Here is a 23,879-nt window from a genome sequence, read left to right as displayed (position 1 = left end):
CTGGACTGCTGGCCAAGCGTGGCTGGGGAGACGTGCCGTCGCTCACCGCCACACACGAACACTCCCAGGGAAGGGCCCAGTGGAGTCAGGAGGGTGGGTGTGGGTGCCGGGCACCCTACCTGCAGTCTGCAATGAGCTCATCCATCAGCTGAGCCACGAGCGTGTCCACATCCTCAGTGGTGCACTGGGCCTTCAGGGCCAGGTGGACTTGCTCCAGGCCGGCTTCCTGGGGATGGGCAGGCAAGAGTCAGGAGGTCACTGCAGGGTGGAAGGGACACCGTGGACCCCAGCCCCAGGCCCTGTCACCATGCACGGTCCCTGAACCAAAGAGGAGAGCAGAGACCAGACCCAACAAATCAGAATCTGTCCTGGTTCAAGAACATCCCAGGGCTTCCCACACCAAACATCCAAATTCTGCAGACGAGGGCTCCAACCACGCGTGTGGTCACGGGGAAACCGGGTGCCATGCGGAGGCTCTGACATGACAGGATGCATCCCGCTCCACACGGGCCCCTTCACACCAGGTCTGCAGCTCACAGGTGTGTGACCTCAGAGCCCCTCCAGGTCCCTACCTGGGGTCTCTCTCCTTCCCAACCCCACCGCCTAGCCAGGCTCGGGACAGGCCTCCTTCCTCCAGGAGTGCTCAGAAAACCTCCAGTAATACAGTTGCCCCGTGCAAACTCCAGCGGCCAGTCATGCTGGAGTGCTCTGGGCTCCATGGAGCACCTCCTCAGTGTTCCGGGGTGCTCTGGGCCCCGTGGAGCACCTCCTCAGTGTTCCGGGGTGCTCTGGGCTCCGTGGAGCACCTCCTCAGTGTTCCGGGGTGCTCTGGGCTCCGTGGAGCACCTCCTCAGTGTTCCGGGGTGCTCTGGGCTCCGTGGAGCACCTCCTCAGTGTTCCGGGGTGCTCTGGGCCCCGTGGAGCACCTTCTCTGTTCCGGGGTGCTCTGGGCCCCGTGGAGCACCTCCTCTGTGTTCCGGGGTGCTCTGGGCCCCGTGGAGCACCTCCTCTGTTCCGGGGTGCTCTGGGCTCCGTGGAGCACCTCCTCAGTGTTCCGGGGTGCTCTGGGCCCCGTGGAGCACCTCCTCAGTGTTCCGGGGTGCTCTGGGCCCCGTGGAGCACCTCCTCAGTGTTCCGGGGTGCTCTGGGCCCCGTGGAGCACCTCCTCAGTGTTCCGGGGTGCTCTGGGCTCCGTGGAGCACCTCCTCAGTGTTCCGGGGTGCTCTGGGCCCCGTGGAGCACCTCCTCAGTGTTCCGGGGTGCTCTGGGCTCCGTGGAGCACCTCCTCAGTGTTCCGGGGCCTCAGCCCTGAGCTGGGGGGCAGAGGTCTCCCACAGAACACCAGCAGACCAAGGAATGCCCCTCAGTCCCCGCGCCCTCCCCGCCCACCAGCTTTCCTGGGCATGCGCTCTGCCCTGGGACCACGGGGGCACAGGCCCTGGGAAGAACACAGGTCCCACCCCAGGGCCTGTCCTGCAGGAGCATGGCTGATCTGGGGGCGGAGTCTGTATTTAAAAGGTATGGGCTCCCAGTTCTCTGCACCTTGTGGTTTTCCGGTCTCAGGGGAGGTGTGGGCCACCGTGGTCCCCCACCTGGGCCCATATCAACTCCCAGCCACTCCAAGACCCCAACTTCTCCTCCTCATCCACCTTCCCTCCTCACGGTGCTCACCTCCTCACTCAAGACATGCCCAAGCCTCTGAACCCCTTCCCTCCACCCGTGCTCCTCACTCACCCCCGTGGCGTGGCCACACCTGCCTCCTCTGCATCCCCACGGCCACGTGCCCTGTGGGTGAGCCTCCGCCACAGGCACACAGAGCACCTGCGGCCACCGCCAGAAGTACCTGCTCCCGCCCTGGGCCTCTGCCCTTCTGCCCACTGCGATCCCCTCCACTCTCTGGCCAAGCGCCAACCCTGCCGCTCCCAGCCTCCTGGGCACGCAGAACAGGACTCACCCCCCCCCGGCTTACCAGTCCCCAGACTAGGGCCACTGCTGCCCACCTCCCCTCCCTCATCCGAGAAACCACCACGACCTTCTAGCCCAAGTCCTACAGTTTTCTCCCCAGGCACCTCCTTCCCAGTGCTCGTCACTGACCCTGGACCACTGCAGTGTGTCCTGACGTGCTCCTGCTTCCCAGCCCCTCGCCGCGCTGACACCCCTCCCGATGCCCTTGGCCTCCCCCTCCTCTGAGGCTCCTGGGGCGTCCTCTGCCCTGAAGTAAGTGCAGGACGTCTGAATGGGTGAGCCTGGTCTCTCCTGCACCGGACGGACCCCCTGAAGGCAGGTCAGCTCCTTGTTCACCTCTAACTCTGCCTAGAAGTTTCTAGCACAAGTCCCTTCTGTGGTAAGAGTCCAGGCATTTGGCACAGGAACCGGTGAGTGAGAGGGTGCGGACTCGGCTCTGGCCCGCGGCGCCTCGCTCGGCTCCTCGGGGCTCTTTTTCTGTGCTGTCTTCTCCGTCTGACCACGGGCTCCCCCAGAATAGCTCTCACTCCCTCTCCTCTCTCCCCCGTATGCACGACAGGACCACACACCCGGCACTGCTAGGACACAAGGGGCCCGACACCAAGGGCTGCAGGCACAGCTGTGCGCAGGGGGTGCGCCCACGGGGCTGGGAAGAGCCACTGCGGGGCGGGCGCAGGCTGCCCCCACTCACCAGCCGGTCAGCAATCCGGAGCAGCTGGTTCCGAGCCTCAGTTCTGTGGCTGATGTCCTCCCAGTAAGACGACAGCACCACCACAGGCTTCACGTTGCCCCAGGGTAGGTAGTAGTAGTGGCACCCTGGACAGACACAAAGGGGCGCGGGGCGGGTGGGAAGGGGGTCAAGGGTAGGATGGATCCAGCACCTGCTCCCCATTCCCACTAAGAACCCCCTGGACACACATGTAACCAGTATTTCCCGGTGTCCAGACAAGGTGCCTGAGCTCCCTCCCTGTGCTAACATCAGCGGCTGTTGTCACGGGCTCCCTAACACATCACACGGGGGGTTGTCAGAAGGATGCTGGGAAACCCACATTCTCCACAGTCTCTGCGCCAAGCCCAACAGCCCCCGTTTGATAAATGGCATCGCAGGTCCAAGTCAAGGCTGACGACGGCCAGTTTGGGGAGACCAATCTGTGGGTCCTGGCAGCAGGGACGCCCTGGGAGGTGAGCAGGGGGAGGAGATACGGGGAGCAGAGCAGGGGTCCCTCCCACAGGTGTGCTCAGGCCAGGCCCTCCAGTGGGCCTCTGACAACTCTGAGTGGGAGGCAGGACTCAGGCTCGGGCCCCCTGCGTGATCTGGGTCCCTCCAGGCGCGTGGCCTCCAGCCTCACCGTCGAAGACCGCCCGGCTGTACTGCGTGGTCGAGGCCAGCGGCAGGCAGGTGTTATCGAACTTGTTGCCGTAGTTCCCGATGCTGACCTCGAACTGAATGGCGTCGTCCACGTCCTGCAGCATGGATGCCGAGTAGAAGGCCGCGAAGAGCGAGTATTTGCGTCTTCGGAGGTACTTCTGGAAGCAGAGAGGGAGGCCAGAGCGTCACAGGAGGAGGAAGGGAGACCCCGGGTGGAGAGGGGTCACATGTCTGGCAGGCCCGCCCGGTAAATCCTGGCCGGACGGCCGGGTGCCGAGTGGTCCAGCTGAGCAACAGCACCCAGATCTGGTTACTAACTGAGCAGACTCACTCCAGGCCACGTGCTCGGCCATGGTCCTCCAACAAGGTCTACACCTCCGAGGCCATGCCGCCCCCTCATCTGAACCAGCAGCCCCGGCACCGCCCCAGCAGCCTGCTCCTCCGCATCTGCTACTCGGAAGGGGCCAAAGGCTCTACCCGCTGTGGCCCTGCCCGGAGCTCCCCCTCCAGCCAGCCCTGCAGCACCCACAGGCTGCCATGTGCTGGGACGAATGGATCCCACTGCCTCTGGGCATCAGGCGCAGGGCTGAGGGAGGAGAAGCTCAATCACAAGAACCAAGATGCTCTAGGATCCCCTCTGTAACACGAGTGACTCCCGCAGAATGCAAACCGAACTAGCAGCTAATGCTGATTGAGTGCTCGCTGCATGTGGTGTGAATGTCATCCCACAGCAACCCTGTGAGGGACGGGCAAGCACTCGCCCCACGTCACAGACAGGGGAACTGGTGCAGCTGGGAAGTGGTCAGTCCAGGACTGAGACAGACGCCTTCGGACCATGGACTGCACGGCCGCCTCTTTGACACAGGCCAGCTCTCTGACGTGCGTTCTGACACAGTGCAGCGCAGTCTCCTCCCTGTAACACGTGGGCACCGACGGCAGCCGTCCGAGTGCCGGGAGGACCCAAGGACATCAGAATGTCACTAGCACGGTATCTGACAATGGTGGGTGCTCAGTGTCAACTGCTCTCACATTATGGTTATAAAATAGCCTCTTGGTTTGTACTGAGCTCCAGACTTTTTAAATACTTTCATTTATCTTTTTTGAGTGTCTGGACAGTCCTCCGGGAGGCCGGGTAGGTATGGGCTGACCCCCTCCCCGGCTGAGGCAGGGAGGCCCAGAGGGGTGAAGGCATGTGCGTGTGGGTGGAGCCGAGCCCTCCCCCACCACGACACCCCGAGGCCAGCCCCCCGACCACCACCCCGTGCTTCAGAGAGCCATGCCCCTCACCTCCACCCGGAGAATGTCATCTGCAGGGAGGTCCTCCACCTTCTGCTCACTGTGCTCCACCAGCTTGGTCTCCAGGGAGAGCAGAACCCGGCCTCGGTAGGCCACACCTTCCCCCTGAGAGGGGAGGTTGGATCACTAGGAGCAGGGGGAATGGAGAGGAGAAGGAAAGGGGCCTGATCTGGCCCTGAGGTTGCTCACTTCCCAGGCACCAAGGAGGTCCCTGAGCCACCCCAACACTCTGCAAATAAGGAAACTGTGCCCAGAGAGGTCAGGTGGCAGGCCAAGCCACCCAGATGGTCAGCACCAGACTCCAACCCAGTGAGCCAGAGGAGAGAGAAAGCCTGACGCAGATGGTGGGGGACAGGGGGCTGGGCCCCTGAGGGGCCAGGAAAGTGGGGGATCAGGCTGGCCCTGAAGGAGAGACCAAGGGAGGGAGTGGGAGGGAGGAAGGGGCCAGGCCAGGCCAGGCAGGAGGAGGCTCTCTGAGGAGGGGGCTGCCTGGCCCCGGGCCTGCTCGAGCCCCGTCAGGCCCTTGCGGTCCAGGTGGCCCCAGACACTGCGCAGGCCAGGCTGGAGGACCCCGCGCGGGCCTGGGGACCGAGGGCACATGGGGTCTGGCTGCCTCACCTTGCCCATGTTGAGCTCTGCGTACGGGTCCGGGAAGCCGGTGAACTCCCTGGGGCTGCCGTAGAGATTGACAAAGCAGGGCCCAAAGGTGGGCAGGAAGCCCAGATGGTCGTCCACTGGGAGACAGAGGCAGGGTCAGAGGGGCGGCCCAGGGGGCTTTCTAGGGCTCAGCCCAGCCACCTTCAGGCCTGAGCCCATCCCTGGGCCTCAGTCCCCCGCACATGGGAGGGGCGCAGCCTCATACATGGATAAAGAGCAATGGCACCGATGACAGCTCCCCTGGTCTCCCATGTGCCCCTTTAATCCTCACCACGAGGCTGAGATGTGGAGATTTTATTACTTTCATGGTCTCCTTTTATAGACAAAGAAACTGAGGCTCAGGGACGCGCAGGAGCACACGGCTGCAGTGTGGCATCACCCACATGGTCTGAGCTCAGAGCCCACGTGCTACCCCCCCCCCCCCCGCACATGATGCGGGGGCCAGGGTCCACCCTGGCCCACCCCTTCAAGCCACACCCATCCTTCAGCCCCTCCCCAACCCACACAAAGGAGGCTCCAGAACCTCACGACAGGAGAAGCCATCTCCCAGGGCACGAAGGAGGGGGCCCAGCTAGATGTCCCCCCACAGGCAACCCCTGGGCACGTATCTCCCCAGCCCTGAAAGAGCCCACCTGACATCCTTGACTCGTTCTGGCAACCCCTCCCCCTCCCGCTCGCTGCAAAGAACAGCCTTTCAGTGGAGCAGGCTGAGGAGAGTTAGAGGAATCACACCAATGATGAAGGGAAATATCCACAGCATCCTCTTCAGGGGCTATTTCTTGTGAATGTCATCATTGTCCAGCTGACAGCCGAAGTTCCCAGGATGGGACTGCACTGGCCCTGCTCTAGGAGCCCCGGGGGGGGGGGGGCACAAGAACCATCTGGGGTGGTCCAGTCCATCTGAGCAGAGTAGGGCGAGGAGCACAGGACGAATGGCCTCCGCAAGGAAGCGCTCGAGCCAGACCTGAAGGCACGAGTGTGACCGCGAGTCCCAGCCAGGGTGAGACCCTGGGGACAGGCTGGGGGCGGGGATGGGGCTTGGGAGATAAGAAATGCCCCACCAGAAGGCAGGTGCAGCAGGCCTCCCCCAGAGCCAGGGCCACCCGTGTGCATCTTCACGCTCCCCCCAGCCCCCAGCACAGACAGGGCTCTGGCATTGGGACCGAGGTGGGAGCCCGGGCCCTTGGAACAGGAACATTCCTAATATTTGTAACAATTATCTCGATTATGATTTACCTTTCAAATTTCAACTTCAAGGGTTTTCAGCTTACCCTGCCCTCCGTCTGGTCCCCAAGCAGCCCCCGCCCCACGGAGGACACAGAGGCGGGCCCCAGCCCTCCCTGCCTCACAGAGTGGACTCATTTGAGCATCAGCTGGAGCCCCGCAGATTTAGGAAGGGGCTTGGGGGGTGGGAAGGAATTGCCTTTAAAGCATTCTAAGCAATTTACATATTCAACCAAAATCAGGGGTGTAGTCAAAGGTAGGCTAGGGGACCGTGGTGGAGAATCTTAGACCCACTTCAGTCAAATTGAAAATCCCAGCAACCAGTAAGTACCCTCTTCCCTCCTGCGGGAACCCCAGGCCCACCCCCTCATCGTCCCCAAAGCACGTACTGTCCGAGGCTGGAGGAGGCTGGACCACACCTGCAGGCTCCTCTGAAGCATAAAGAAATGGAAAAGGGGTTAGGATGGGCATGGCTTGGAGGAGGTCTGGTTATGTGAACGGGAATGAGGATGGAGAGCTGGCAGACAGACAGACGGAAAGACAGCTCCCGTGTGGCAAACAGATGTGGCCCGAGGCCCTACTCCCAGCCCAGCTGTGAATTCATTACCAACTAATTCATCACGGAGCCCCCCAGCCACACACAGCCCCCGCCACCGGGGTGAGCCCTTGCGGCCCTCCCCACTGATGTCTGCCTGCACGTCTGTGTGTTCTGTTTGCCAATTGAAAATTGGACCCAAAACTGGACTCACTACATTTAAGAAATAACACAGAAAAGAAAACTGTGCTTTTCCATATAATAGCCAGAAAAGTGAGGGAAACAAAGTACAGACACAAAGAAAGGGTGGGGGAAGCACGAAAGGGCCAGAGCTAGGCAGCCAGGCACACCCAGTGCTCCACCCAACAGGCAGGTTGACACTGGGGGCCCAGCTCCCGGAGATGCGGCATTTCAAGGCACAACATCTCCATCTAGTGGCCAGTTCTAGTATTGCCACCGAGGACACCGTGTTGCATTTTCGCAGCAGCAGGCCCTGCGATCTGGCTTCCGGCACCTGCCTCTTCTAGTGAAACACGGGGATAGACGCTGTCAATTCGCTGAAGGCTCTGCGCACTTGGGCATTTCCCTACATGCTGCTAATGGGTATCTAGAAATAAGAGAAGCAAGGAAGAAAATGCTCTGGCACACTTCCAGGCCCTTGGAATCCATCCCTCAATTCTAGGCAGTTACAAGGTGCCCCCTAAAGAGTGGGCAACCCTCATTCTCCTTCCACAGTCCTCTGTGATTTCTGCCCTTCCCACGCTCTGGTCTTCCCTGTCTCCTCCTCCAGCCAGCTAAATGTAACTTTGTCTGGGTCATGACCAAGGCTGGGGATGTGGTTGGTGAAATCCCTGATTATTTCCATTCATTGATCATCCTTATCGATTGGTCTCCTTAAAGAGAAATAATGCCTGTGACTATTTTCCCATAGCTCCATGGCTGCAGTTAAGAGCCAGGAGTTCAGCAAAACATTGTGAAAGAAGAATGAGCAGAAACACAACGAGGGAGAGAAGACAGAAAAGGGGAATTTGGAAGTCTGGATCCAAGGACGGGGCTGACCACTGAGCACAGGAGGCAGCAGGGAGGGCGAAGCCCAGCTGCAGAGGGTCTGAGGCCCCGGGACCCAGCCCCTCGGCTCTCCCCAGCCAGGCCTCAGCTAGGAACACCGCCTGGCAGAAGTCAGCTGCAGAAACCACAGTTCGTGGCCATTTCCCTATCCACAGACATAGGTTCTCCCCAGTGGGGGAGCCAGGCCTCTGGTCATAGGGGAGCTTTCAGCAACAGCGAGAAGACTGCCATGACCCAGTGGGAGCCCCAAGGAGAGCAGTGGCCAGGGACCACCGGAAGCAAACAGATTCCATTTTAAGGTCCTTCCAAATGATTACAAACAGGCCCAGCCAGTTATCTCAGGCTAATGAGGCCAAGGTCATACTTCCAACCCCATGTGCTTGTTGCAGAGGCAAACTCGCCTTCCCACCCACAGACCAACTCTGGATCCTGGCTACAAACCGGTGCCCAGCCCAGACAGAGCTGGCGGCGAGGAGGACCAAGAGGGAGGATGCACAGTAGCCTATTTCCCAACAGTACTTAACTCCTCATTCATTCACTTGTTCAGCAGACCTTACCAGGCACGGCGCTGGGCACCTAGTAAGACATGGCCCTGCTGACAACTTAGGCCAGTGAATCTTAATTTGGGGGCAGGGTCCTTGGTCTCCATGTGTTGAGGATCACCCCAGGTTCTCTCCCCTGTGTCTGCAGACAGCTCATAAAGTCAAGGGCAGAGTGACCAGTAAAGGCACCCAAGACAATGCGTCTATTTAGTCCTCATCACCCTTCTGCCAAAACACAAGTGTTCTGGCGTGTTTCCCCTCAGCCCAAGGAAGCCCCAAAACACAGATGAATGCTCCCAGTTTTTCGGCCTGAGCAGCCAAGCCCAACTCTCTCACCTGGGGGAAGCCAGGGGAGACCAAGAGCAGGCCCTCCCAGCCCAATGAGCCGCCCATCACAGCCCCCAGACAGTCCCCAGGGACACCCGTGTCTCCCGGAGACGCTGAGGCCATTACCTGCGGCCAGCCCTGCCCGCCCCTACGGGCCCTCGGCACACCTCCACACCCACGGCTTGGCTGGCTGACACCGGCCCGAGCCAAGCAGGAGGAGAAACTGAGAACTGCTGGGAAATCATTATCATCTACCTTCCAAAGACAAAAAGAAACTAACTTCGAATGTCTTCCCTGTGGAGAAACTGTAGGATACGAGTGCTATTTATGTAGCATGATTTTCATATGTAGAAAGTTATCAAAGAATCTACGTAGGTTTCACGGGCCCCACGTGTCCGTTACCTTTTGAAAGAACCACAGCTCCTCAGGAAAGCACTCATTTTTAGAAAACAAAATTTTCACCAAATGCTTTGGAGCGCAGGGTCCAAGGAATACTTCAGTGTGCCCAGGCAAACTTGTGGGCAGGAGCAATTAAGAGGCTAGTGTTAGGTCCTGTCCTCATTGGAAATAAACACGAAAACAAAAACTCCTGGTTGGACCAAATAGCCTGGTGAACCATGAGGCGGGGAATATAGAGAAAGAACCTGTTTTTACAAGTTGGTTCCGTTTGGATTTTGAGAGCCGTGGCGGAAGAAAGTGCCTTGCATTGTTGTGCTAGGGCCCCCAATAAGAAGAGAAAATACAAAGAGCTGGACAGAAAGATGCAGTGGCAAGTTCTGAGGTGGCCCCAGGGCCAGTGGGAGGTTGGCAGGGAGCAAGGCAGCTGCTGGACCTCAGGGCCTCGGAGGGGACACCGCTGAGGGCAGGGACATCAGAGCAGTCATGCAGAACGGCTCCAGTTTGAGCAGTAAGTTGATCTCATTTCTTGTTACAGAGACCAAGCTATGTAACAGCACACTTAAAACTGGTTAGCTACTCGCAGGGAGATTCTCATTTAATTCCGATGCAATCTGTGGGAGCCCGTGGTCCGACTTTGAAGGCCTCCCTGAACCACAATGGGTTGCCCGTGGCCTGAGCGCCATCTAGTGGCCAAACAAACATCTTTCTCATGGCTCCATTCAAAGACTCGAAGTAACCCCGGAGAAAGATCACCACCACCAGAAGGAAGGCTGAGGGGAGACAGGGGCCTGCTCTCTCCCTCAGGTGGCTGATGGCAGGCCAGCTGGAACATCAGGAGACAGTGACTGTCAGAAAACAGAGGTCACTCCGTGCCTCTCCCAGGGTCTGTCCCTGGATTCGGAGACAGTGACAGCGCCAGTCAGAAAACTGGAGAAGAGGTTTCTTCCTTACCAGGAGTTCCGGTCTGCAGTGGGGGCCAGAACACCTCTCTCCTCCCCCACCCTCACTGCCCCCACTTCAAATCTTCCTACAGCCAAGACAGTCATCCTCAGAGACTGTCTGAACAGCGTTGGGGAAGGGGGCCCACATCCTGGGACTGGAGCTCCCACGGGTGGGGGGCTGGGACAGGAGGCACCCTGGTGGCAGTGCCTTGGGGAGGCCCTTCTGTGCATTCCACGAATCACAAGTACCACAATTGAAATCAGAATGGCAGAGCGCAGCTAGTGTCGAAGCTGAGTGAGGGCACCTGGGAATCCATTGTACAATACTTCTAGATGTGTTTGAATTTTCTATAATTAAAGGTTCTTTTTTTAATGTTTCAAAGAACCTAGAACAAGGGATTGGTCAACTTCAAGAGCACGAGGTGGAGTCTTCCAGAAACTAGGCATGGTAGCCTGTCCTCCAGTAAAGATCTGACGAGATGGATGAACAGAGACCCGTGCCCCATCTGTGGAAAGAGGCCCACACTGAACAGATCGTGTGAGACAGTGTGTGAAGGGGGCGGGGGGGGGGGGACAGGGTGCTGCCCCGGGGTAGGGAAAGGGCTCCTGTGAGATTCAGGAAATCTCAGGAAATCATTTTGAATCCTCCACAGAGCCCAAGAAGACACAACTTTTGTGGAGCAAAGCAAAACTTCTGAGAGAGAACAGACGAAGAAGAAAAGGAAAATGTTGAAAGGAATAACAGAGAGAAGAGAAGGTGTGACAAGAAACCAAAAGTTCAACGGCCCATTCTAAACCACATGGGAAGTAGTAAAAAGCAGAACGGACATGGGAAAAACATCAGAATTAATACAGAGGAAAAACCAGTGATGTGGAAAGCCAATGAGAATGGTACTAAACAGCAAGCCTTACTTTAGGGTTTATTGTGTAGCAGGCACTCTAAGAACTTTACCTTTGTAATCTCACCAGATCCTGATAACAACCTCGTAGCCGGAGACTGGTCAGGGGAGCTGGGGCAGCTCGCTCAGCTGCAAAGGGGCAGAGCTGAGTCTGGGCTGCTGGCTCCAGAACCCCAGCTCTTACCCCACCCACCCCGCTTCCAGCCATCCGTGTTGTAATGTTAGAATAAAAGAAATTATTCCTCAACTCAGATTTAAGCGTTCACCATGTCTCAGACAAAATTCAATAAAAGAGTCCTGCATCTACATAGATCAAAGTAACTTTTTAAACTGCAATAAAAAAAGATACATGCCTACAAGCAGCATCTAGTTAGAAAAAATAGACTCCCTACAAAGGAATCAAATCAGAGTGCTCTCTGAACACACACCACAATAAATCCAAAACAGATTAAATGTTTAGATGTAAAAAATAGTTAGATATAGCCTTGGGGTTTGCTGAAGGCCAAAAGCATGGCATATGAGACAGAAACCATACTTATATTATTTAAGTAAGAAATACTGAAAATAAACACAAGAAGTTAACTGAAAACAACAACGTAAGTATAGAGTTAAAAGAGTAAAAAGATGAGTGAATTAAAAATTAGAAAAAAAATTAGAATTGATAAATAAATCCAAAAACAGATTCTTAAAATGTCCAATAAAGTAGAGTGAGGGGGACTTCTAACAAGGTTGATCACAAAAAAAAAAAAAGAGAGAGAAAACTCAAACACATACCATTAGAAATAAGAAAGGAGGAAACACCGCAGATAGTTAAATTATTGATCCGCGCCACACTTAGTAAATAAATTAGAAGACCTCAATGTAATAAATGCTTTTCTGGGAAAATGTAAATTATGAAAACTGACTAATGTAAAAGTAACAAACTGAAAATAACAACGATCACAGGAGAAACTGAAAGTTTTTTAAAGAGCTAGGAATACACTCACTCAAAAAGGGCACCCAGCCCATATGGTTTTATGGGTGAATTATTTCAAACCCTCAAAAGACTCTATTCTTATGTTATATAAACTGTTCCAGATGTCAGACAAGACTTTAAGTCTTTCCAATTAATTTTGCAGAGCCAACACAACCTAGATACCAAAACCTAAGAAATAACAAGCACACATACCAATTAAAGATCATAGAAAATCAAGAAACAAGCCCCAAAACACATTTAGTAATTTAGTAAGAGATACAGGTGGTATTTCCAAATATGGGGAAAAGATTATTCAATATATATAGTGTTGGTATCACCAGAGGACAATTTTGAAAACAGTAATGTTAGCCCCTTGCTTTATACACTAAGGAAAGAATTAACAGATTTGATACATAAAAAATTTAAATTTCTATTCATCAAAAACTATTAAATGGTAAAATAAAACTTACAAAAATCATTCACCACATATATGACAGGGAAAAGTGGACATCCATACACACACAGAACTCTTACAAAATAATGAGAAAAAGACAAACATACCACCAGAAATATGGACAAGAACATGAACTGGCAACTTACAATAGAATAAAGTATATAAAAATATTATATATATATAATTATCAAAATATTTTTTAATTTGCATTGGTCAATTTCCTCAGCTATCAATGAAGTGAAAATTAAGGCAACAATAAAATTCACCCATCAAATTAACAAAGTTCCATTTTAATATCATTATTTTGCTCTGTGTTGGTGAAGGGGCAGCAAAATAAACTATGTGAGTGTAAATCAGTCCAGTCTTTTTGAAGGGTCATGTTGATATATACCAAAAGCTTTGAAATGTTCAAATCCTTTGCCACAGAGTTCCACTGTTAGGCATTCCTCCAACTCAACTGGAAGAATTGAATAAAGAGTCGGCTACAAAAATATTCAATATGAAGCTAGTTGTTTATAACATGGAAAAATTAGAAAATACTTAAACAATTCAACATTAGCTAATTAACATGGATTGTGGTACATTCATATGTGGAACATGTGTATTCATCTAGAATTATACTGTAGAAGAATGTTTAGTAACACGAACACACATCTATGTTGTATTGCCAAGTGACAGAAAGCAATTTTCAGAGCAATTGAAAATGTTTTCAAAACAATGTTTTTCGTGTATGTAAGTACATGTGCATGCATGTGTGTGTTTATATACATATACATGCATGTATGTGTATATACATACATACATACAGAAAGGTCCCAGGATATCAAGTTAGCTCTTGTCTGGATAGAGGGTAGGCTGGATACAGGGCAGGTTTATGGGTAATTTCACAGGTAAATTTTATAATCTTCTTTCAGATTGTTCCTTTAAAATTTTACAAAGTGATCATGGACTACTTTTAACAGACCAATGGAAGTTATTTCAAAATAGACACTGCTGGAGCACAGTCAGCCACTACGGCACCCCGTGGACGGCGTGGCTGCCACTCCGTGCTATCTGCAGAGGAACTGTCCTCTCTCTGCCATCAGTGGTACATCCCGCCCTCCGCGGTGTGAGCATCCTGAAGGTCTGTGAGCCCGGGGAAACGGGCAGCAGAGACTTACAATCGTCCCTTTTCTGCAAACTCTCACACCTAGCGGTGCAAGATGGGCAGGGCGGGACCGGGAGAGCACGGGGGCCTAGAGGGCAGAACAGGGGGGCGCTCACCTTCTATTTCTCCTCCAGGCGCAGAGATTTTCGACATACTCAGGTAGGTGGTGGCCACGATGTCATTGTGGGTAAGGCGGTCCCTGGAACAGGGACAGAGAGGGCCTGAACGGGAGGGAGACTGAAGACCACGGCCCACCCGAAGGAAATGTCCTTGTCTGTGCGTCACTAGGGCCCCAGTTCACGCTGGGGAAGTTACTGAGGCCTGGGCATCCCGGGGAAGGAGAGAGTGGAAAGAAAGGGGGGACCCAGTCTATTTCAACAACCATCAGTACCCATCATCAAGCCAACACTGGGCTGCCGGCCTAGGTGTCTTTGGGGACACTGCAGGTGAGAGGGAGGAGGGGCCAGAGGCGGGAGGCAGGAGGCTGCTCAGGGAGCCAGATCCCCACACCCAGAGAGAGCCAGGCTCCAGGAGCTGAAGATATATCCAACCAAGGAGAAAAACCAAGTACAGTGATACCTCGGTTCTCGAACGCCTTGGTTATTCGACCAAATCGGTATTCGACCAGGAGATTCGAGAAACTTTTGTCTTGGAATCCGAACAAATATTTGGAACTCGAACTTCCGAGATGAGCCGAGTTGAGCCGAATGGCGTTCAATCGGCCCAGCGCGCCTTGCTCGCGTCATCAGTGTGAGTGCAGAGAGAGAGTCACGCTTTGTGGAGAGAGTCACGCTTTGTGGAGAGAGTCACGCTTGACACTGAATTGAACCCTTAGACATACTGTACACTTTTATTTCTTGTTGAGACTTATGTTTTTCTACATATTATATACAAATTAGGCCAGTAAATAGGCATTTTCTGGGGCTTGGAACGAATTAATCCAGTTTCCATTATTTCCTATTGGGTTTCATTGCTTCGGTTCTCGAACAATTTGGTTCTCGACTGTCCTCCTGGAACGAATTATGTTCGAGAACCGAGGTATCACTGTAATCAGGAAGACGTTACCTCCAAGGCCACGGTCCTAGATTAGTCAACATGAATGCACCATTCCCTTTTATATCTGACTTTCTATGTGACAGCACACTTTCAACCTCTTTATTTCTCAGGATCCTCTCAACAGCCTTAAAAACGAGGTCCTTTTATGATCATCTCCATTGCACACGAGGAAACAGACTTAGAACCAGGAAGGTCCTTGATCAAGGTCAGCCTGGGAAGGAGCCGGCCCCGAACCCCGGTGTCCTGTCTCCTGCTGCAGTGTGCCATGGGGGCCTGTCCTGCTTCCCAGGAGGAAGGCTTCTCCCCTCCCGAGCAGCACAGGGGACCGTGGGTATGAGCTCGAGGAGACTTACTGAGCGGTGAGCCCAGCGACCAGCGGTGGCCTGTGCAGACCCACACTGCCCCCTGTGATCACATCTAGAGTGACAGCCAGCGTTCATCAAGCACCTACTGAAAACCAAGCTCTGTGCTACAACCATCCCGCGACCTAGCTCAGGTCCTCGTGTCCGCCCTGTCAGGCAGGTACCACAGTGAGCCCCAAAGGCAGATGAGAAAGCTGAGGTTTAGAAGATTAAGTAATTTGCCAAGGTGGCCAAGCTGGGGGTTGAGTGGGACGTGCCCGACGTGGAGACCAGAGCTCGGCTGCAGCAACCTGCTGCTTCCTTGGCTAGACCAGGGCTCTCGAGCCAGTGATTCTGACCCCAGGGGACACCTGGCAATGTCTGGGGACACTTTGGGTCCTGGGAAGTGGGGTGTCGAGAGAGGCCACGGCTGCTGCTAAACATCCTACCATGCATAATACCGTCTCCCACATCAAAGAATTTTTTGGCCCAAATGTCATCATGCTGAGGTTGAGAAACACTGGGCTGAACAAGGTTTATCTTCTGGAAGTTGCCCGGGTGCATTTTCCCTCTTTTTCCAGAGCCAGAGGCCCTCCCTCCCTGCCTCCCACACAGCCTCAGGCAACGATGCCCAAGCCCCACTGTGAAGGACACCTGGACGTGGCAGATTTTCCTCTTGTAAATCTGAACCCTGTCTGACTGCCCCCTTCCCTCCTCTCTGTGTTTCCAGGGAGGTGATGAAGCTTCAGGTTTAAGTTTTTCCATCAGGGCGGCGGCTACATTAGGGAGAGTGAATTGTCAGCAGAGATCTTTATCACTTTCCTGGCGGATGATGTTGATAGGAATTGGGAAGTTCAAGTTCCCTTGAACATTTTACAGGGAGATTATCGACACCAGGCAGCTGGTAGTTGAGGGCACTTCTAACTGCCTCCAACCCCTAGGAAAGACCAGCACTAGCAGAGGGATGGGGACTCTGATCTCTGGTCTTATCTGGGGCTGCTGACAAGGGAAAGAGAACGGGGAGAGAGGTTTTGTTTTTATGGGGGCGGGAGGGGGATAATTTGGGGGGGGGTTATTTTTTAATGAAAACGAAATTCTTCAAGAATCAAATGGAAGATTGAGTTACAGAGACAAGGCCATATGGACTAGATCAGGTTTCCAGGGTTCAGGTAGTAACGTAAGTTTTTCTGCACTTTCTGGGAAGAAAGCGCTGTTCTGGATAGGAACTTGCAGCAGCAGAATCCTTCTGGCCAGGAGCTGGGTTTTGGGGCTTGGGGTTGCTTTTGGAAAATACAGCAAGTCTGAAAATAGACTCACAATAAAAATGCCACTTCAACCCAAACCAGAGATGCAACCACCAGATTCTGTAATGTGTTTGGATTGTACAGTATGCTGGTGCCTTTGACACAGCTCCCAGGGACTCAGGCAAAGCCCATCCCCACGCACACGGACAGCCGCCCCCACGTGCACACACGCACATGCTTCCACATGCACAGACATGCACAGCCATCGCCCCCAGCAACACCACACACGCACACACGCACACACACACACACACGTGCGCACACGCCCCGCGAGCTCAGATGAAGAGATCATCTGTGGCCATGAGGCACATCTCTCCCTCAGCCCACTTCCCCATGGAACATACCAGCGGTCAGGGCCCAGAGGCCTCTCCCTCCTGGCCCTCCTGGCTGCTCCCTTCGTCTCCTCTAATTCTCACAAGCTGTTTGCTCTCGGCCTGGGGAGCTGGCGCACACTGTAATGGCTCTGTGGCCTGGGGGTTTTCCCTAGTCTCTCATTATCCTCCTGGCTGGGGGTGCCCTGGGCCTGAGACCAAAGGACAACACACTGGGAACCGCACAGCCAAGACTTTTTGGGGGCAGAGAAAGGACAACTCTCTCTTTTTGGAAAGCCTGGTATACGCATGGTCCTGGAGATCGGTGTAGGGACCCCTCCCGGGTGAGAGAGACCACCTCCACACAGCAGCAGGCAGCGTGGCCTGCTGGTTAAAGGTGTGGGCTGTCACCTCGAGCAGACCACTCAATCCTTTCAAACCTTCCTCCTCACCTGCAGAGGAGTCAAGCGAGGATCGGGTGAGACTGCAAAGTGTCTGCCGGCACAGGGCCTGGCCTGGAGTAGGGGCTCAACAAGTGGCAGATACTGCTCCTTTTCCAGGTGGCCCTGTGGCTATTGCCCTCACCTGCTGCAAGCCCACGGTAGCTTCCCCTGCTCAGCCCCCTGTCTTTGCTTATGATCCCCTCTTTACTGGAATGCCCTCATCCTGTGCTTATCAAAACCCCACCTCCTCCAGGAAGCCTTCCTGTCCCCTCCTGTTCTCAGGAATCTGGGGCTCCTGGAGCCCTCCCGCCCTACCTGGCTGCCCTCCTATCTGCCTCTGAGCAGGGCTGTGAGTAAGCTTCCCAAGAATGGCCCACACCCTCTCCTCCTCCGCCTCCCCCAGAGGAGACTGAGTCACCCAAATCACACTCTCCCACTCCAAGCAGCCTGAAGGACCCGTGACCCCGGAGGACAGCCACCTCTAACGAGCCTGAGGCTCAGAACTCACCAGTCCATGATACGAATCTTCATTTTCTCACACATGGAGGGAAACTAGAGAGAGAAGAGACACATGTTGGTGTGGAGTCTGAAGAACCAGAGTCTTGGGTGCGGGCAGGTGCTGAGGAGGCCAGGACCCCGGGGCCCTCTGGGGGGCCCACGAGGCCGACGCTCACCATGGCGGGCAGCGTGATGCTCTGGTTCCACTGAGGGTTCGCCGTCTTCTCCAGGATTTTGCTGCAGAGCTAGGAGACACGGAGGTGGATGGAGCTCCAGGGGGACTCGGGGCTCCCTTCAGGGCCACCTCCCCTGCCGGCAGCCATTCTCTGTCATGCTGGGCAGGAGGCCCTGAGGGCCCCAGGGCCCTGTGCAGTGGCTCGGACACAGGGAATCTTTGCAGAGACAAAGCTCAATGGTAGGTCAGACCCAGAGCCGGGGAATGACTGTCTGAATGCCAAGCCCATCACCATTAGTCCATATTTCTGGCTGGAACTCCACCTCCCATTATGGCCATGACCCTAAATGTGGGGACCCTGAGTCCAAACTGGCTTTCCCACGGCCCTACTGCTTGAGGCAAGACCTTCTGCTCATCAGCCCAGGTCACCTGCCCCTTTAGGAGACTGTGAGCCCCAGGAGTTTAGACATGGAGGAAGGAGAGGGGAGAAGGGAGGCGAAGGGCCGGGCCAGGGCCAGGCACCAACATCTGAGGGTGAGAAGAAAATTAAGTGAATGTACACACGCCATAAGCCACAGTCTGCCTCAGATCAGCCCTGCTCTTAACACTTGGCTTTCCGAAGACAGGAAACCAAGCAGAGGTGGACATCAGCTCCAACCAGCAGCTCAAGCGCTCTGCTCTGCCCTGGGAGTCCCTGGGGCAGCGCCGGGCCCCTCTGCCAGCTCAGGGCATCCCATGCCGCATGGGGACAGCAGGTAAGTCTCGGTTTCAGGCACATAGATCCTGGAAGGTTTGCATATCCTACACATGAAAACAATGAGCAGCCCTTATCAGAGCCTTTGCTGTGGGCCCTGCGTCATGTGAAGCATTTTACATGCATCATCTCATTGAATGAGCAGCTGACCTAGATCAGGGGTTTCAGTCCATCCATGAGACACTGGTGCAGCCACGGCTGTGAGTAGATCCCAGGGATGGGTGCCAGGATGTGGCCCTTGTGTGACCGGAAGGAAAGAAGAGAGCCCATCGATCCCACAAAACAATGGGCAGCCTGGGACACGGTTCACAGGAATAGGTTTACAAATGGTGGCAAAGCACATAAAAAGATGCCCAACCTCCCTTGTGATGAAAGAAACACAAATCAAACTAGTGAAATGCCATTTCTCGGCCATCAGATTTGTTTTGTAAGAATCTCTAAAGCCTGGCCGCCCTCTATGGCAGGGCTTTGGGGAAACTTGACCCCTGCAGAGGGCAACTGGCCACTAACAGATCACAAACGCCAACACCCTTTGACCTACCAGTTCTCCTTCCAGATATTTATCCTACAGAAGTGCTGCACGTGTGCAGAATGGCACAGGCGTGAGGTCATTCACTGCAGCATGGCTTGCACTAGCAAGGATTTGCAATAACCCAGCTGGCCACCGAGAGAGGACAGGTTAGATAAATGATGGTCCATCCGTGCAATGGAGTACTACGCAGCTCTAAACAGAATGAGGACTGCTCTGTGATATGAAACAACCTCCAAGTTATCTTATTAATTGAAAAGCTAAGTCATGAGGGTTTCATATACAGCATGTAGACTACAATTAACACTGCTGCATGGTACATTTGGAAGTTGTTAAGAAAATTGATCTTAAGGGTTCTCAACACAAGGTAGAAAACAGTGTTTTTGCCCTGGCCCATTTAGCTCAGCAGTTAGAGCATCAGCCCATGGACCAAAGACATCCGGGTTCAGTTCCCACTAAGGGTATATTCCTTGGTTGCAATTTGTCCCCGGCCCCGGTTGGGGTTGTGTGGGTGGCAACCAGTCGATGTGTCTCTCTCACATCAATGTTTCCCTCTCTCTTCCTGCCTCTCTCCTTCCCGTTCTATCTGAAGATAAATGCAAAAATGTCCTCCGGATAAAAAGAAAAATTGTTTAAAAAACGGTGTTTTTTTTCGGGGGTATCTGTGTGAGATGATGGATGTTGACTAAACTTATTGTGATAATCATTTCATAACAAGTCAAGTCATTATGCTGTATGCCTCAAATGTATACAGTTCTGTGGTTACAGCTCAATAAAAGTGGGAGGGATTAAAAAGCAAGGGGCAGGACAGTCGGTCTAATGTGAAGATGTTTGTGTTAAAAGGGTAAAGGCTGAGAATATACAGTCAGATGCGCTGGCCCATGCATGAGGAAACCAGAATGATGTGAAGAAACTAACTACGGTGCTTTCATTTGTGGGGAGGCGATGCAATGACGAGCTGCTGGATGAACGCGGAGCTGGGGGAGGGGGGGGTTCATGATGGACGATAGAGATACATAGATAATAGATGATAGAGAGATGTATATAGATATATAACAAATGTAGTACCTAATCCAAAGTTAGATGAAAATTTTTAAAAGAAAAAGAAAGGACTCTAACCAGACACAGCTGAGACCCTGCCAACGCGGTGCCCCAGCTCCCTGGAGCAAGAAGGCCCCGGTTGTGCTGTGCGGCGGGAGCCACGCAGGAAGTGGGAAGTCACAGACCACCTCCACAGGAGGGCAGCACTTCCACCAGCTGCTGCCCTCGGATGTGGGAGCCTGAAACAGCTGGCCCATGGCCACCCCAGGCCAGCACTGCCTCTGGTCCCGAAGTCCCCAAGCCCCTCCCACACCTGCTCCTCTCCTCCTCTCCTCTAAGCCTTTCGTAAGAAACCCTCCTTCACTTGCGGATGGAGTGTAGTTAGCACAAACTTTCTGGAGCGCTATTTGGCCACCTTTAAAAATAAGCCTGCCCGCCCTGGCCAGTTTGGCTCAGCGGTTAGAGCCTCGGCCTGCGGTCGGGAGAGACCCGGGTTCGGTTCCCGCTAAGGACACATACTTCAGTTGCAGTTTGTCCCCGGCCCTGGTTGGTCGTGTGGGTGGCAGCCACTTGATGTGTCCCTTCACGTCGATATTTCTCTCTCTCTCTCCTTCCTCTCTCTCCCTCCCACTCTATCTGCACAAAAAAAATGGAAAAATATCCTCGGGTGAGGATTTAAAAAAATAAAAATAAAAATAAGCCTGCCCTCTGACCTGGTTCTAGAAACTTCCCTATGGAAAAGCAATCTGAGTGTGGACAAAGATTCCTGTACACTGAAAATTGCAACAACAAAAATTATCCAAAAAGAAGTTAAATCGTGTGTCATATTCATCCAATGAACAGTATGCAGTCATTAAAAATTGATTTCAAGGGCTATTTAGTAAACTAAGGAAATATTAGACGAGAAACGCAGTTCCCAAACCGCATAGGTACAGTTGATGCTCATTACTGGTGGTGGCCACACATTCTTCACATCACCACGAACACTGAGTTAGCAAATGCTGAGCCATGGCTCCCGGGGGAAACCCAGGGTTAGGTTCCTGCAGCCTCGGTCACAACATTTTTGTCAACCAATCAATACATAACTCTGTGTTACATGTGTTTCTGCTTAAAGATACCTGATTTAATAGATGTTGTTGATTCATTATCATTGAGTTCGTGGCCAGCAGCGCTGTCCCTCGTGCCTGAGCGAAGCTTATCTAACAGGGATTTCTCCACGAGGCAGCCACAGCCTCCGCGCACTTAGGAACACGGGGAAGCATTTCAGCACCACACCTGGGGGCTGTTTTAAACAGTGAAATCGCCAATAAAATGCGAAAAACATGACACTAAGCAGACCAAGACAGGGACATGTATTTACAGGCTGAGCACCGAGTCGAGAAGGCAGCGCGTCGCGCTGTTTGACCGGCCGGCGACAGGCAGGCAGCCCGCTCAGGTCCCTGCCACTCTGCCCGCGTGCACGAATGACCACGGAGGCGCCTCGAGTACGGATTTTGGAGGTACAACAACTACATCTTAGGGAGTAGGGGGATTTGCAAATAAAGAATCTGCAAAGCATGAAAATCCGCTGTAACCTGAATCCAGTTTTTTTCCGGGAATGGGAGGGGGTGCAGCCAACAGTGAGAACTGCGGAGAGGAAAACGTCGAGGTAGGAGATGCACACAAACGTTAGCAAGTTAGTCGTCTCAGGGCACTGTGCGGTGAAGACAGAGGGCTAATTTTCTTTTCATTCTCCTTGGGTTTCTCTGATTGTTTTTAATTTTTAAAATAATTAATAGGTTTTATTTTTACATTCAGAAAAAAAAAATGTTATTTTAAAATTTCCCACTCTGCGCTCCAAGTATCTACACAAACACACACACACACACACCTCTATCTATTACCTCTCTCTCTCTCTCTCTCTCTCTTTCTCTCCCCCCTCCCTCTCCTTCTCCTCCTCCCCCTCTCCCCTCCCCCCCTCTCTCATATTTCTCTCTCTTACTCCCCTAGTAGCGCTGCCAAATCAGGTATAGTTCACATATTAGATAATAGTGCCACCAAGTGTCCATAAGAGGAAATGCACATAGAAGACAAAACCCCAGGGCTCTTCAGAGGATGTGATGAGAAAAAGTGACACAGAAGTGGTGGGGGGCAGAATGAGACAGGCAGTAAGGGTAGCAGACAGAGTGGTAGGGAGACCACAATGAGGTGACTGGGGGAGAGACAGGGGGACACAGAGGCCTGGGGACCACCAGGCTAAAGCTTTCAAGAGGGAAGGTCTCTACTGCCTCCTTTGTGATAAGCCCCTTCCTTCTAGAGGGAGAATGGAGGCTGCAGCTTCTCTCACCGGCCCAGCCGCCAGTCGGCTTTGCCCACATAGTCCCTTACCTCCCACACCACCCTCAGACATTTGCACCTTCCTAGGAAAAAACCCAGGGCGAGCCAGCAGCATCTCCGAACAGAAGGCCTAGGGAGATAAAGGTACTGACAAGGACCCGGGAGCAGCCAGGAGCCCCGGAGCGTGGAGACTTAGCTCCCGGGAAAGCCACTGAATTAGAAGACAGGTTCATCTTGGCTGTAACCATCATCGAAGCACCCTACCATCCCTGGGAATGTAGAACAAAACCACTTCAAAACATAACTTTCCTATCTATCAAACTGGAAAAATTGGTCCCAGGCCTTAGATTAAGTGTTCTGCAAGACTGTCCAGCAAGACTCCCCGCTTCCTTCCTGCCTTCTTGTCAAAGTCCCTCCTGCAGCCCAGAAGAGGGCAGCAGACCCTGACCCCAAGCCCAAACCCAAACTGCACTTGGTAAGGACCGGCGGGGAGCAGTGACTGTGAAATCCGAGTTACCTCTCCCGCACACATTTGCACTGAGACCCTGTGTCAGACTGCAGATGGAGGGGCCAGCTTGAAGGCTCCAGTGGCCAACTTCGGGACAGTTCCTACATCCCCACAGCAATGACTGATTTTAACACAGAGAATTAATTAAAAAGTATCGAGGTCCCACATTCATAGTCAAAAGGGCAGAGGGGGAAGAAAGCTCTTCCTTACAGAAAAATACCAACTGATAAAGAGAAGGAATGATAATGGGAAATTCATCATTTTGCAATGCCAGGTACATGACTTGTTCAGACAAGGCAGTAAGAAGCTGCAGGAAAACAGGATGCCCACACAGCGCCAAGAGAGCACCCACAGATTACTTGCCAACCACAAAGGAGCGTGTACTTTGACCAGGGTGAGATCTGGAAACACCACCTTAACCAAGTCATCAGACAGTCATCACCACGGGGACAAGCTGACACCGCTTCCCGGTGTGATGTAACGTGGTGTGTGGAACATCTCCTGTGGCACGTTCCTGCCCAAGTATTTAATCTGAATCTAATCTAGTCTCAAGACCTAACTCCCAGTTTACAGGAAATACACGGGCCAGGGGAACAAGTTAAACAACACCAGGAGGGAACAATCAGACCAACTCAGAACATAAACAAAATGGCCTTGGCTGTTCGAAATTCCAATGTCACGGGGTGAGAAGAACAGGGTGGGGAGGTGTGAAAGACGCTTACCGAAGAGGCTAAAGAGGCATAACAACCAAATGCAAAGCACGAATTCCATTTGGGGGATAGTCAGAGAAAATGTGTGTGTACTGGCGTCTGACTACCTTTTTTA

The 23,879-nt window shown here is 53.3% G+C and overlaps 1 protein-coding gene across 14 annotated transcripts in view; it reads right to left on the bottom strand.

Annotated features, from left to right (window-relative positions):
• DYSF (dysferlin) overlaps nucleotides 1-23,879 on the bottom strand; it is a 208,834-nt gene that overhangs the window by 112,215 nt on the left and 72,740 nt on the right. For 8 of the 14 annotated variants that reach the window (XM_036262775.1, XM_036262784.1, XM_036262779.1 and 5 more), the window contains 8 exons: nucleotides 17,908-17,976; nucleotides 17,742-17,785; nucleotides 13,895-13,977; nucleotides 5,249-5,364; nucleotides 4,622-4,735; nucleotides 3,315-3,492; nucleotides 2,657-2,781; nucleotides 120-226 (listed from right to left, as the gene is read on the bottom strand). In XM_036262775.1, coding sequence (XP_036118668.1) covers nucleotides 120-226; nucleotides 2,657-2,781; nucleotides 3,315-3,492; nucleotides 4,622-4,735; nucleotides 5,249-5,364; nucleotides 13,895-13,977; nucleotides 17,742-17,785; nucleotides 17,908-17,976 — 836 coding nt within the window. Of the gene's footprint in view, nucleotides 1-119; nucleotides 227-2,656; nucleotides 2,782-3,314; nucleotides 3,493-4,621; nucleotides 4,736-5,248; nucleotides 5,365-6,900; nucleotides 6,943-13,894; nucleotides 13,978-17,741; nucleotides 17,786-17,907; nucleotides 17,977-23,879 lie in introns of all 14 variants that reach the window. The other 6 variants (XM_036262777.1, XM_036262773.1, XM_036262782.1 and 3 more) reach the window with 1 other exon arrangement.

The sequence above is a fragment of the Molossus molossus genome, unplaced genomic scaffold (genome assembly GCF_014108415.1).
Source record: "Molossus molossus isolate mMolMol1 unplaced genomic scaffold, mMolMol1.p scaffold_m16_p_15, whole genome shotgun sequence".
Lineage (NCBI taxonomy): Eukaryota > Metazoa > Chordata > Mammalia > Chiroptera > Molossidae > Molossus > Molossus molossus.
The sequence above is the reverse complement of the archived record's forward strand: the minus strand, read 5'-3'. Positions and strand labels throughout refer to the sequence as shown.